The sequence below is a fragment of the Pipistrellus kuhlii genome, unplaced genomic scaffold (assembly GCF_014108245.1).
Source record: "Pipistrellus kuhlii isolate mPipKuh1 unplaced genomic scaffold, mPipKuh1.p scaffold_m20_p_4, whole genome shotgun sequence".
Classification (NCBI taxonomy): Eukaryota; Metazoa; Chordata; class Mammalia; order Chiroptera; family Vespertilionidae; genus Pipistrellus; species Pipistrellus kuhlii.
In genome coordinates, this window is record NW_023425540.1 from 38,317,499 (window position 1) to 38,332,884 (window position 15,386).

The following is a 15,386-nucleotide window of genomic DNA, read 5'->3' on the forward strand; positions in this document are numbered from 1 at the left end:
GCCTGGAAAAAAAATAACCACAAAAATAAATTTAAAAGCATGACATCTTCTCAATTGATAAGAATAACCTTTTCTTTTAATTTGTAAAATATGTTCAGTGCTTTTGTCTCTCAAAAATGTTGGAGGAGAATTGCATAGGAGCTTGATTTATGGTATTGTAAATACTGTTGATGTTCAATATGCAAAATTATAAACTTTCAAATCTCTAGTAAAACACTTGAGAATATTGTTGTCTTTAAAATTCAAAACAATAGAGTAATAATAGATAGTTAAACCTTATACTTTAATCAGTTAATAAGGTACTTTCCCCCCTGTGTGATTTTAACATTTTATTTAAATTTCTTTTTAATTTGTAGCTATGGTCATGCTGGAAAGAGAAAATAGGATAGTAATTTCAGAAAGTGTATTTTGTTATTTTATTCATGGAAGTCTTTTTCAGCTTTTACAGCACCTACAGTTAAAAGTGGTTTCATTTGTCTATTGTGAATATAGACTCTATATTGATGTAGAAGGTTATCTAGCAAAGCATATTCAAGTTTTTGCTTCAAAGAAAAAAACAAGTCATTTGCTATAACCTTGAGTCTAACTTATATAAGTTAATTTCTCTAAATATAGAACTATAGAAGAATATTCTCAAGGGATTCATTTGGCAATCCATTTTTATTTATTTCTATGTGTCTCACATATACACATATACAAATTCAAGGAAAACGTTTTGGAGGTATACACACTGAACCAGCAGTGGAATGTTAGGGTTTGGGATAAGGGGTGTGTTGGAAAAAAAGGAAGAATTCCCAGTGTTACTTCATATATATTTCTGTATTGTTAGAATTTTTTGTAAGTGACATTTGAAAAAAGAAAGAAAAATCAATCAACGAAATCAGCCTTGGTTACAATAAATGTTGCTTATACTCTATCCAGTTCCACAGCCTCCTAGGCTAGAACCTCAGGAACCAAATTCTGCCACGAGCACAACCATTGCGGTTTATTGGAGCATAAACAAGGAAGATGTCATCGACTCATTCCAGGTTTACTGTATGGAGGAGCCACAAGATGACCAAGAACTAAATGGTAGGGTTGCTAATACAAATACAGGTGCATGTGTGTATTTCTGCATCTTAATGTAAAGTATTTTTAAATATATATATTTTATTGATTTTTACAGAGAGGAAGGAGAGGGATAGAGAGTTAGAAATATAAATCAGCTGCCTCCTGCACACCCTCTACTGGAGATGTGCCCACAACCAAGATACATGCCCTTGATCGGAATCAAATCTGGGACCCTTCATCCACAGGCCGATGCTCTATCCACTGAGCCAAACTGGTTAGGCATGAAGTATTTAAACATATACATATTACGGCTCTTTCCATAAAGCATTCATAGCTACTTATAAAAATAACAACAAACCAACAGTAGTATAATGAAATGAAATATAAGCAAAGTTGGAAATCAGGGTAAGGGAAAACAAAAATGCATTAATATCCTCATGGTCAACATGAATATTGTCATTGAGATTCATATTTGACTTTTTAAAATATTTTTTTATTAAATTATTATCTTTGTACATATTTTAACTTGAGATTCATATTTGACTTTGAGCTCTCAGGATAGCAAGAGCAATTAAGCGATCTTCATTTTTAGAAAGTATGTGTAACATGCAAGAGTTTCAGGGAGAACAATGTTTCAATCAGTCTTTTGAGGTCAAAAGACAAGTGTAATGAGTGTCACTTTGTGGAGGAGAAAGGAGCCATATAGGACAGTGACTTCCACCATAATTTTAATGCAAATGCACCATTAGATGTCATGATGCTCAGATCTTCCTTGGATAAAATCTATAAACACACTACAAAGGTAATTCAGAGTTCACACTTATGAAGGCATGGGCCTAGATGTGATATAATCCAGTATCCCAAATTAATGAGCAAATAGAGGTGAAAGAGCTTAGCAGGGTGAGTGGATGGCATGGCCTACTAGTATAGTGGAGCCCCTGTAAATATCTCTGTTTAGTAGGATTTGTAACAAGACCTAGAAGCCAAGCAGTTTGAGGCTGTACTTAGTGATGAATCAGAACTGGGAGTGCTGGCAGACTGTGTTACTTGTTGAAGACAGACCTATATACAGGATGGTGCAAGAGTAGGTTTACAGTTGTGAGTAAGTGAGTTTATTCTTGTATTATTATTATTTATTAATTGCTCTATTATTTTCCATACAAACAACTGTAAACCTACTTTTGCCCCACCCTGTATCTTAGAAACCAGGGAATCATGTGGCAGGATTGATGTGCCATATATGATAAGGAATTGATTATAATATATTTCACTGATGCCAATATTTAAGTCTTTTGAGATGTCATGTAGTTCTTATTTAAATTAGAAAAAAGGTAAGAAAAGAAATCCCTGACATAGTGTAAGAATTTCTATTTTAGCCAGGCTGGTGTGGTTCAGTAGTTGGGGTCACCAGTTTGATTCCCAGTCTGTGTGGATGCCCAGGTTGCTGGTTTGATCCCTGGTAGGAGGTGTGCAGGAGGCAGCGATCCATGTTTCTCATTCATTGATGTTTCTATCTCTCTACCCCTCCCCCTTCCTCTCTCTAAGATCAATAAAGACATATCAAAAATTTTAAAAAAAGAATTTATATTTTATTGGGAACCTATTACAATATATATATAGCTGTGACAAAACAGCAAGGTAAGTGCTGTTATCCCATTTGCAAATGAGAAAAACGATATAAGGTTAAATAATTCACCCACGGCCACACAGCTTGTACATGACAGCAGCAGGATTCAAACACAGATCTTTTAGACTGTGAAGCTTACGTTTTTGTTTGCTTGAATCTGTGTTTGTTTTGCTATACAGTAGTCCCCCTTCTCTGAGGTTTCACTCTCCATCCAAGGTTTTAGTTACCTACAGACAACCTCTAAAAATATTAAATGGGAAATTCCAGAAATAAACAGTTCATACATTTTAAATTGCATGCATTTCTGAGTAGTGTGATGGAATCCTGAATGTTTTGCTCTATCCAGCCTGGGACATGAATCATCTATGCTGTGTGGGCTGCCTGCCCCTCAGTCATGTAGTAGCCACCATCTTGGTTATCAGATTAACTACCCTAGTATTGAAGTACCTGTGTCCAAGAAACTATTATTTTACTGAATAAAAGAACAAATGTAATGATGCAGGCAATTCAGACATGCCAAAGAGAAGCTGTATAGTGATCCCTTTAGGTGAAAAGGTGAGTATAGTGCAATAAGTTATTTTGACAGAAAGAGACTACATTTACATAACTTTTATTATTGTGTATAGTTATAATTGTTATATTTTATTAGTTATTATTAATGCCTTACTGTGCCCAATTTATAAATTAAACTTTATTATAGGCATGTATGCATAGGACAAAACAGTGTATTAAAGTTTCTATCTCTCTACATATGTGGCATCCTTTGAGGGTTTGGGGCATATTTCCCTTGGATAAGTACTGTGGATACTGTACTTCAGCTCCCTTACATTATCCAGTTATGCTATGGAATCTGGCTCTCCAGATTCTCTTAGAACTATTTGTTGCCTAGAGTACTTTTTTTAATGTGCTTCACCTGCCCCCACCATTCCCAAACACTTACTTAGTCTGTGTCTCATTCATTCAATGCCTTGAATTCTGCTAATGCCAGTTAATTAATCTGATGCCAGTTAATTAACCATGGTACCATGCTGTGTGAAATAGGGGTCCAGTAACATGTTATGTATGTTGTTAAAAGTACTGGGGTAACACTACATAGACTGAAAGGATGATTCCGTTGAAGATTACAGTCATACTTTGTAGGCTCTCATGGAAATGCTTTTTCAGTGTATAAGTCCTCTTAACATTATTTAAATTAAATATTCTGTCCAGAAAGTATTACTCATTGGGAAATAGAGATGCAGTTAAAGAAATCTGCTGAGTTTAAAAGCTCCTAAATTTCCTTTAAAAAGAAACAACCTGGGTTTCTTAACTGAGGTTTTGAAGATGTGACATTCAAGAATAATAAGGAAGGATAACTGAAATTACCTTAGACTATTTTTTAAAATTGTTCTTTTGAAGGAGAGAAAATTTCAGTAAAAATAATCAGATTGGGTTTTATTATAACACCCAGAGAGACCAGTGTGAAGAATAGTATTGAATAACGTTTACTACTAAAATAACAAAATAGCATAAATTTTAGGAAATGATTGAACAAAGTTACTTCTTAGAATAGTTTATCCCCTAGCAAAGTTATTTAAGTATTTCTATATATTATGGAAATCCCTAGTGGAAAGAATTTTGAAATTCATGAGAAGGGACCAGGATTTGAAACTATGAAAATCATACTGAACACTGAAATGGTTTACTAATCTGTAAAGATGCTTTGTACCATGTATGCAGTTGTCCTATTTTATTACATATGCTCCTAAAATATTGGCATTGCTTCTCAGGGATTATCTTGAGAATGTATTGTTGAAATTTAAGCTAACATAAACTCTGCAATTTTAGTATTTGCTATTGAAATGTTACTTTAATTGTAGAATGTGAAGCTCAGAATCTTACTAACATGCTATTATTTTTGATAAGTGTTCATAAATAATACAATGTCATTCTAACTATCTCTTTTCAGAATGCTATTGTTTTCTTATGTATTCTAAAGTGATCTACCACATAATGATATCTCTAAGCTCATCAGTTTGGGGTTTCCACTGAAAAAAGTCTTAGACCAATTTTTCCAATAACTGTAATTTTCAATTAACTTTGGAAGACGCTAGAATTTATGATTGTGTTTTATGCTAGAATTGGTAGAAGAATACAGAGTTACAGTGAAAGAAAGCTACTGCATTTTTGAAGATTTGGAACCTGACCGGTACTATCAAGTGTGGGTAATGGCTGTGAACTTCACCGGATGTAGCCTGCCCAGCGAAAGGGCAATTTTTAGAACAGGTAAGGAGATGTTAAGAGGGTGTTAGGAGGCAGTACTCTATCCTTCACAGACTATTAAGATTAACCAATAAGCATTTATTAAGCCTATTGCACGCTGGGTGTTGTGTAATGCGGCAAATACAACTTCGGACAAATTTTGGTGGTAGGGCCCTGATCCAGTTTATATACAGGTTATTATAAGAACACTCCAGACGGGTACCAGAGTCCACCTTGAGTGGGGGCAGAATCAGAAATACCTTTCTAGAACTGATACCTGAATGAGCTCATATAAAGGATCAGTAGGAAGTAAAGTGTTAAAAAGATGAATTCATTTGAAGAAATCCTTTGAGCAGAGACCTCAAGGTAAGAAACAGTGTGGAGTGTGCAGGACACAAAAGTAAGTTTGGAGTTATTCATTTGACTTCAAAACAAATGGGGGAAAGCCTTTAGGTGAGATAGCTTAGTTAGTATGTACAGAGTTAATATGTGCTAAGCTAAGACACTTAGGCTTTATCATATGGGTGCTACGAGCCCCCAAAAGGTGTTGCTATGATGGTTTTAGCTGGCAATGCATTCCCATGATGCAGTCTTTTCACAAGGAGCGAAGCAGGTATAGCATAAACCAAGTTTGAATTGCTGTTAAGACAATTTTAATGACATCAGGGGAATTAATGGGTTAGTCCTACTGTTTTATCTTTTCCTCTTGCCTTTTAAAGCAAATATTTATTGAGCACTTACTGAAGGCAAGATTATGGCTAAATTTGTATACAGAGAAGACAAGAATCTTTATTTTTTATGATAAAAAAACTTGGATAAGATTTACAAGAAGCTAATATCGGTTGGGAATGAGTGAAAACTGGGCAAGTTTTGGAAGGCAGGGGTGGGAGGGAGAGTTTTCACTATATAACATTTTATACCTTTGGAGTTTTCAACCCAGAATGTATTTTTAACAAAAAATTAAAATAAAATCATACCCAAGCATTCTTCCCAGGCTCCAGGGAAGCAGAACTGGCATTCATTGCCCACAACTGACTTGGTTCTCTCTCTACAGCACCCTCCACCCCTGTGATCCGTGCAGAGGACTGTACCGTGTGTTGGAACACGGCCACCATCCGATGGCAGCCTGCTAATCCAGAGGCCACTGAGACCTATACTCTGGAGTACTGCAGACAGAACTCTCTGGAGGGTGAGGGCCTCAGGTAAGAATCCTTCTCCACAGGGAGACCCCTCCGCTCCACAGAGAGAACCTGGGCTACCAGGATCCCAGCTCAGGGCCTAACGTTAACCTCTGTGCGAATGCTCATTGGGGGGAAAACTTCTGAAATCCTGCCGAGCTAATTAAATTGACTTGATTTGCAGCTCCATCACTATTCAGCAATGAACTCTAAGTTTGTAATAAAACATATGCTACAATGCAGATAAGTTTGTAATAAAACATATGCTACAATAATAACTCCCTTGGAAGAAAAATGTAAGTGAATATTTTTTTAGGTATATTTAATCTGAATCATTAGACAGGATTTATACATATTTTATGCTCATTTTAGTTATATTAGAATAGGTACCACCTAGTTCAGAAAACAAATGATGAGTTTGTCTACAATGTAAATATGTATTTGTAATGTATAAATGTAAAATGTAAATTTGAATATCTCCATAATATATTGCTAGTATTAAAGGAGCTAATTAAATATATAACCACAGAGACATACCTGCCTCTCTAAGAGCATGAAGAATGTAGAGATTTTGCAGGAAAAAAAGAAATGTAAAGCTTTCTCACTAAAATTATGAAGCAAAAATTTATAGATAAAAGCCTGTGCATCCAATGGGCATATGGTAAATGTTAATTCATTTACTAAGGCTGTGTTGTCTTAACTTCTGCTTCATGGTAATAGGACAACTTCATGTTACATTATGAATATTAAGACCACTATTATTAATATTTATATTTTGATAGAGACATTTTTAGTTAAAAAAACAAAAACAAATTTACTGAGATAAACTACTGTGGTAGATTATGGGACTTAAAAATAATGGTGTGAAATTAGACAGCTTTTCAATAAAGTGTATTATTAAGCTCTTATTTTCATGATCAATCAACAACTGTTTATTTAGTTCTGATGTGAAGTTTCATACAACTGAACAATAATTATAGTTTCTTTCAAGTGTGTGAAGACAAGGTTCACAAAATAATGTTCAAAGGATGAATTAATGTTGAGAGGTGTATGGACGGGTAGGATGTAGACATTTCAGCAGAAGTGAGATCAGAATAAATGTGCATCTCTGCTAACATGCCAATTGCTGAAAGGCAGGCTTCAAAGCTCATCAAATAGCTGGGAGGGGGAAGCAGGCCAGGCCAGAGGAGTGGAGGGTGGAGAGAAGGGGCAAAAGAAAAAGAAGAGGCAAAGCAGGGGAGACAGGGACAGAGACACTCAGAGGGAGAGTATAACTGACTTTTATTGAGCATTTACCACGTGTCACGTTGATATCCTGGATGCTTTATATGTGTTGCCTTATTTAACCTTCACAAGGACTCTGACAGAAAGCAGATACTTTGAGAGGCTATTCAGCTAGTGAGTGGCAATCGGGATTCAAGCCCTGCTTTGTTAGATTTCCAAGCCCACGCTGCTAACCTCTATTCAATGTGGCTACGAGGAGCCCTGTACCTTTTCTATAAAAACTTCTGATACTATGAGAACATTATGTCAAGAGTGCTGAGTCCCTGGGTAGTCTCTCCCACTCTTCTCCTATCTCAGGGAGGAAAATCCAGTTCTCTCTGAGGAGTGTTCTGGAATGACTCATCCTTGCTATGGCACCAGTTCCCCAGCTGGCATTTGCATAAATAACATCAGCACAGTTGGATTCTTAATCAGCAGAAACCTGGAAACTCTGAGACCTAGTAGCCATGCCACTGAAGGAACTGTGATGTCATCTAATAAATGTGGCTACAGGGAGAAGAGGAGGGAAAGCAGGAGGGGAGGTGGCATTCACTGAGGGCCTTCAATGTGCCGAGAACTGTGCTAAGTCTCATTTAGCCCTCTCAACCATCCTAGGAGGAAGGAAGTGATCTCCATTAAATGAGGCTCAGGATGGTTAAATAATTCGGCCAAGGTAGTAATGGTGGAGTCCATATGCAGACTAAGTTAGTATACCTCGACAACTTGACCACTGGGAGCTATTGTGTATCTTTAGATTCCTTTGTCGCATGAAAAAACATGGTTGTAAAGAGAGAATGCAGTACCATTCACAACCCCTTTGATTAATGTTTTTCCTTTCTCTGATCATACTGGGGCACTTAAAGCAAAAACAAATGTTTATTTGCTATCAACAGTGAAGAATGCATTCCAAACAAACCCTCCTATCAAAGCCAAAGAAACAAATGACAGTTCCACTTATATTTTGATGGAGACATTTTTAGTTAAAAAAACAAAAACAATGGCCATCCACCAATTTCATAAAGACAAAAGTTGAACTTATTAAAACATAAGGCTTGTCATTAGTTTATCCTAGTTGAGACTTTGCCAGTGGGTTCATTTTCATTTTTCTCATTAAAGGAGAGCATCTGAGAGGCTGGATAAGCAGAAGTTTATAGTTGTTATGAAACAATACAAGTATCCTTCATTATTGAATGGATATAGTCCAGCAAGTTTAGAAATGAAGGGAAATTCCACATGGCAGAGCCTTGTTGATGGGTTGGAGCTGTGTTGGAGTGGGAGCTGTTTTCCAGTTAGGTGCTAAAAGACTGGCCAGTGCCAGGAGGTGGAATGGTATGTCCAATCCACAGCCCATGGATGACTCTCCAGTCTCTGAATCACTGCTGGTCTGACAACAGATAATTTTTTGAAGCAAGCAAAATTTTGTTGGCCACAAACTACTACCCTGTTCATTTACTAAGTCTACTGCGGATGCACCATATCAAAGTCACCCCTCAATGACTTATAGCCTAGGTGGGCATCAACACAAAGTGAAATAATTCATCCTTAAGCTTGGAGGCCCAGGGCTGCAAAGCTTTTTTGTATTTCTTTTGGTTCTCCAATTTAAGAATTCGGGAGGGAAAGGAAAGTCTGCTCTTTTGGAGCGGCCATGTGTCTTAGGTCTCTTGACCATCTGGTTCTTACAACCACTTCAAAACATTCCTTTAATGTCTGATGTCAAAACATAAAACATTAACTATGATCTATATTGCTCAATCTCTAAGATTTCCACTATAGACAGCTAGTCAGAAATGGAATTGATAAACAAAGAACCTCAAAAACTTGATCAGCACAGTCCACAAAAGCAAATCATTCCTATTTCCCCCTCTATTAGAACCATATTCTTCACTTTGGCTTTCTGCCCAGCAGCACACCATTTGTTGTATGTTTTGGAAAGAACAGCAAGCCCATGGGTTGCCTGATCCCACTTCACTTGACTACATGGAGGGATCATTACGTAAGGTTGCAACCTCCGTGCCTGGGACAGTGTTTGGCATATTGTAGCGACTCAATAAATATGTATTACCTGAATGGGCAAATATCAATTAGGATTGCACACATAATACTGACTCCAATAAGGAAAGTCTGAACAGCTTTGAAGATAATCTTCTATTCAAAATGGGGAAAAAACAAAACTGCCAACAAAGTAAAGAAGGATGGTCAATGAGTTAATTTTAGTGTTTGGATACTTAGCTAGGAGGGAGGTCTAGTCTAAACTACAGGCTGTGGAAACCTTTTCATGGGTCACAGAGAGTGAAGGCCACTTATAATCTTGCTTATCCATTGGTTATATAACCCTTATTTCAGTTCTAGGTTCTATGCAAAAAAACCCTATGCTAAACCAAATCCAAAAATTAATCCAGAGGCCATTGCAGGAAAGTAAGGGGATCAGCAATTACTTCTTTTTTATGTGACTCAGTTTGACTGGGAGAGGACTGGGATATTGTCTGTATAGATATTTAATGTCTGAGTATATAAATGTCTGTTTAATGAATGAATGAGTGGATGAATGATGGGATTAGCCAATCTTTTGTGCTTGCCAAATCCAAGTCTAACTAGCTGGAATCTCTAGCAAAGAAGAGAGAGAACTAAGAACTAAATGAATTCACATCTCTTTCTCCCACTCAGTCCCTGAAAAGACAGACAGCCTTAAAAGTTCTGGTCTGGAGTAGGAAGAGAAGTTGGAAGGAAATGAAAAGGTTGAAGAATGTGAAAACACACACACACACACACACACACACACACACACACACACACACACAAACCTGCATTTGTTCTCGCAGTATGATGGCCTCTAGGATATTCCGATTTAAGACCAAAGGTGCTGGTTCAGCTCCTGTGGTGGGTGTTTGAATGGAATGAGCCTGTTGTGCTCCCAAGTTCCATGACGCAGTGTCTGAAATAGCCCAGCAATTGCCTCCATTCCATAATCCTCACAGAAAACACATTTGCATATTTTTGTGTGGGGGCACCGGTGGCTCATCCCAGCAGTCGGTCCCTGCTGGGACTGGGGGTGGGCGGGAGTGACAATCCCTGGCGAGTTGTGCGGGGGCTGAGGGAGCTCCTACCCACCCTTTCCTGTTTTTCTTTGAATGCTCTCCCCAGGTTGGGTGGGCTCAAAACACTTTCAAAAATTTTCCACCGCTGGGCTGTTTCCTCAGCTGTTCCGTCTCTCCCTGTGTGGAGAGAAGTCAGCAGAGCTGTGGGTGGAGGAGGGAAAACTGAGAGAAATATAGCACAGCCATTAGCTGTGTGGGCTGCACGAAGAGAAGCTTTGCACAGAATGACAGATCTGTGAGACTCAATGTGCCACACAAGTCGGGTGCAGTGAACTCTCTGCTCCCAAGTCCTGACAGAGCTGTGGGCTCGGAGACCCTTTTGAGATATGGGGTGTTGGGCTCTGGGTGCTGGGCCTGGGAGCTCACACTCCTCCTGCTTCCAGGGTGGGGGCCACATGCGGTAGGGCAGGAACAGAATTGTCTGTCACAGTTGGGTGCTCCAGCTGGGAACACCTGCCGCTTCATCTGTGTCATAAGGACAGACAAGGCCAAGTTTCCTAATGCGCCCAGAGCCTGACCAGAGTGAAAACCCCCGGCATTTCTTTCTTTTGAAACAACATTTTGCTAAGCTGAATAGGTGATGGATGACCAAAGTTTGACCACAAACAATTTGACCTTCTCTGCAACCCGTGGGTAAAGTAGGCAGTCGTCCTGCCCCATCCTTGCTTTGCTGGGTCACGGCATGATTGGGCCAGAATTCATTAAGGAATTAAGACCTAGATGAAACCGGTTTGGCTCAGTGGATAGAGCGTCGTCCTGCGGACTGAAGGGTCCCAGGTTCGATTCCGGTCAAAGGCATGTACCTTGGTTGCGGCCACATCCCCGGTAGAGAGTGTGCAAGAAGCAGCTGATCGATGATTCTCTCTCATCGATGTTTCTAACTCTCTATCCCTCTCCCTTCCTCTCCATAGAAAATCAATTAAAAAAAAATTTTTTTTTAATTCCTATAAAAGGAACTAGGACCTAGTAGTTCCTCTTTATATAGTTTTGATTTCCTTCCCCGGGTGGTACCATCCCTCTGCAAGGAGCCCTTGGGAGAGTGAGTCACATGAAGATGATTTCCTTTCCGCCCCCAGTATCCTTGGCATTCGGCTTTTCATAAATCTTTCTTCTCAGATGAACCTGGTTTAACTTTGACTATTTAAATCCTATATACTTCCTGGTAATGGAGTAAAACCCCAGTCAATGGGATCCCAGCCTGTTCCTTCACTTCTGTCTTAGGTTCTGTCAATCTCCAAACATGCTCACGTAAAAGACCCAGACATAATGGAACCTTTAAAAACGACCCTGTAAGAATAGGAGCCAGATAAACCAGGGATGAGGAGATCATATCAAACAGCTCAGGTTAAGAACGGTACCTCGGTGGAACATGAAATTTAAATCTGTACTTCCTGGCAGCTGAGATGAAAACAGGAGAGAGGGGGAGAGAGAGCAAGAGGGAGAAAGAGATTATATAACTCCTCTCTTTTAAAAAAGGAAGCACAACATTTCACTAAGAGAGACAATTATATTTCTTGACATTCAGCTCGAAGATGAATTTTTCATGCGGAACTTTATACAAGGGCTATTGAACAAGATAATAGTGATTATAGTTTAGAACAATTTTACGAAAAGATGAAAAAACATTCTCTATGTAGCCATTTTTAAAAACGAGATCTGAAAACATAACATTAAATCATTATGTGTAGGCAGTTCTAAGGGGCCTCAGGTAAATGTCCACATATGCAGCCTCAGAGTAGTAAAGGAGAGATTAGAGGTTCTGGAGGAACGAGTGTGACGAGGCTCCTGGGATTCTCTGTTCACTGAGGCTTTGGAGGGTGACTCTGGAGAAAAAAGGAGTCCAGGAACCTTCTCCTGGAGTCCTTGGCTCACTTTGATTTTGAGAGAATTCTAATTATAGGAAAGCTTGAACATTTAGCCCTTATGTTACGTGTCTACATTACTTTGAACTAACTAGAGGCCCAGGGCACAAAATTCATGCATGGTTGGGGAGGGGCCCCTCATCCTGGCCTGTGCCCTCTCTCAATCCAGGACCCCTCACTCCTTACCACCTGCCTGTTTGCTGCTCTTTACTGCTCTGCTCCCTGCTCCTTAGCACTGCTGTGGAGGCGGGAGAAGCTCCTGCCACTGCCCCTCCATTTGCCGGCCGTGAGCCTGGCTTCTGGCTGAGTGGTGCTCCCCCTGTAAGAGCGCACTGACCACCAGGGGGCAGCTCCTTGTTGAGTGTCTGTCCCCTGGTGGTCAGTGCACATCATAGTGACAGATCATTCTGCCGTAATGGCTTTTATTATATAACTAGGGGCCCAGTGCATGAATTTGTGCACCTTGAAAAGAACTGTGGGCCACAAGGCTGTGGTGGGCACAGGGGTGGGTCTCAGCCCATCCTCTGTGCCCCTGCCTGGCCCCTGCCACAGTGGCCCCCGTTCCCTGTCTGTTGGTAGCTCTGCTCCTGCAGGTGAAAGTGGCAGTGGCTGCCCCAATTGCTCCTCAGGAGCAGGGGGAGGTGACATTTAGGTAACACTGAGTCTCATATCCTCATTTATAAGAAGAAAAATAGTCCTGTTCAAATATTTCTTGCTAACTTTTTAAAAAATGGAGAATCAATATATAAAGAATTTTCTTCCAAACTTTGATTTAACCAAAATTTTTCATCTTAAACAAAAAGCTCCATATTTACTGTTTGTGTTAAGGTTTTACAAATGGCTTCCAACAGCTATAACTATTTAGTTTTTGTATTTAATGTTGCTTTTTTTAAAAAAATAAATTTTTATTGTTCATATTATTACAAATGTTCCTTTCCCCTGCCCCCCCTCCATTGCTCTCCTCCACCAGGTTCCTATCCCACCCTCTGCCCTTTCCCCACCCCACATTGTCCTCATCCATAGGTGCACAGTTTATGTTCAGTCTCTTTATGTTTTCAAGGACTTTTCTCCTTTTTCCTGTTTCTCCCTCATATCCCTTCTTACCCCACACTTCTTATGATTGTTCCCTAAACTGATCATAAAAATCAACAAGGATGCTTGTTCAAGTTCAAATTCACAGGCCTCTCTGAAGAGATTTTGATTCAGAAGGTTTAATGCGCCTAGGCAGGTTTGGGAAACATTCCTTTACTAGCTGGTCCCCATAAAGCCTAGCAGTGTGCTCTGTCACAACTCACATTAAATGGCATTGGCTGGCTAGCTGAATATTGGTGCTGCCAGCAGGAATGCCGATAAGAGCCCACTGTGTTTTTAAAACACAATTTATATTTAGCCATCTGTTGTGCACCGCGGTGGCAGCACCCTCCTAGGCTGCTTCCCAGGGTCAAAGCACTGGATTGCTCCATACTGTTAGTCCACATGCTGCTGTTCTCCTCCAGGAGAAAGCATGCTCAGATCCAGGTGTTAGACATGGCAGTACAGAGGACAGGCATTCCTCCTGGTTGCTATAGCTCTTGAGGTTACCTTAAGCACATACACATTCCTTCCCTCCATTCCACAAGTAGCTTTTTGAGAAGCTACTTTACAAAGTTCAAGTTAATGTGCATTCTGAAAACATAATCAACCAACTCCCGAACTCCTCAGCTTGTAACGCAGCTCTGGAAAGAAATTATTTAATTAATTTTGGATGGATAATGTACAAATTTTACCTATGGTACAAATTTAAAAGATACAAAAGGGAATTCAGTGAAAATGAAGTCCCATTTCTACATATTTGTCACCTATTCAATGCTCCTCTTCAGAGATAATTACTACCTGACTCATGCTTATCCTTTCAGATGACTTGTGCACATACCAGCCTCTATATTTTTTTCAGCAAATGATAGCTACTATATATATTTCTACCACCTTGCTTTTCTTGTTTAAAAACATTTTGGGGGCCCCGGATGGTGTGACTCAATTGGTTACCTCAGAGGTGTTTGATCAATGTTTCTCCCTCTCCCTCTCCTTTCCTCTTTCTTTAAAAATCAATAAAAACATACTCCCCCCAAAATTTAAAAAACAAACCTCAGTTTAAAAAACATATAGATATATTTCTTGGTTAGTGTCCCGTATCAGTACACATACTAGTAAAACTGTCTCATTTTAAAAAACAATTCTATTCCATTCCATTCCATTCCATTCCATTTTAAGAATGTAATTGGAACCCAGTTGGCATGGCTCACTGATTGATTCCCAGTCAGGGCACATGCCTGAGTTACAGGCTTGATCCCTTGTGGGGAGCATGCAGGAAGCAACCATGCAGGAGGCAGCCAATCAATTGATTCTCTCTTATCACTGATTTTTCTATCTCTCTTTCCCTCCTCCTTCCTCTCTTAAATATATATATAATTGAATTTATTTTACCAATTAAGAAACATTTAACAGTCAAAAAACAATGCTATGGAAAAAACCTTGTGCATGTATCATTTCACACATGTCTAAGTATGTCTCTAGGATAAATTCCTAGCAGTAGAATGACTGGTTAAAAGCTATATACATTTTGAATTTTGGTAAATATTATCAAACTGTCTCCAGAGTGTCTGTAGGTGTTTATTGTCCAGCTAGCAGCACATAAGTGTGCTTGGTTCTTCACACCTTGCCTGCATGGGGTGTGATAAAACTTTTGGTCATTGACAGTTTGATAAGTAGAAAATAGACTCTTATTATAATTTAATTGTGTATTTCTATTAGATTGAACATTTTTTTGTAAGTTTTGGAGCCATGTGCTTCTTTTTTATGAAATGTTCGATTTCTTTACAATTTTTTTCCTGTTGAATGTAGAAAATTTTCTTATTGATTGGGAGTTAGCCTTATCTATGATGTGAGTTGCAAATACTTTTCCCATGCATATTTTGTAACGTTAATTTAGAAATCTCTTTTTAAAGTAGCTTTTAGTTTTTAAACTAAAAATTTAAGACATTTAAAAGTTTCTCTCTCTCTCTCTCTCTCTTTCTCTCTCTCTCTCTCTCTC

The 15,386-nt window shown here is 38.9% G+C and overlaps 1 protein-coding gene across 4 annotated transcripts in view; it reads left to right on the forward strand.

The window, feature by feature from the left end:
• The window catches only part of CMYA5 (cardiomyopathy associated 5), an 83,815-nt gene that overhangs the window by 50,796 nt on the left and 17,633 nt on the right, over window positions 1–15,386 (forward strand). For 3 of the 4 annotated variants that reach the window (XM_036409257.2, XM_036409259.2, XM_036409258.2), the window contains 3 exons: window positions 922–1,071; window positions 4,796–4,942; window positions 5,973–6,120. In XM_036409257.2, the coding sequence (XP_036265150.1) occupies window positions 922–1,071; window positions 4,796–4,942; window positions 5,973–6,120 (445 nt within the window). Of the gene's footprint in view, window positions 1–921; window positions 1,072–4,795; window positions 4,943–5,972; window positions 6,121–15,386 lie in introns of those variants that run through there. The other variant, XR_006739763.1, reaches the window with a different exon arrangement.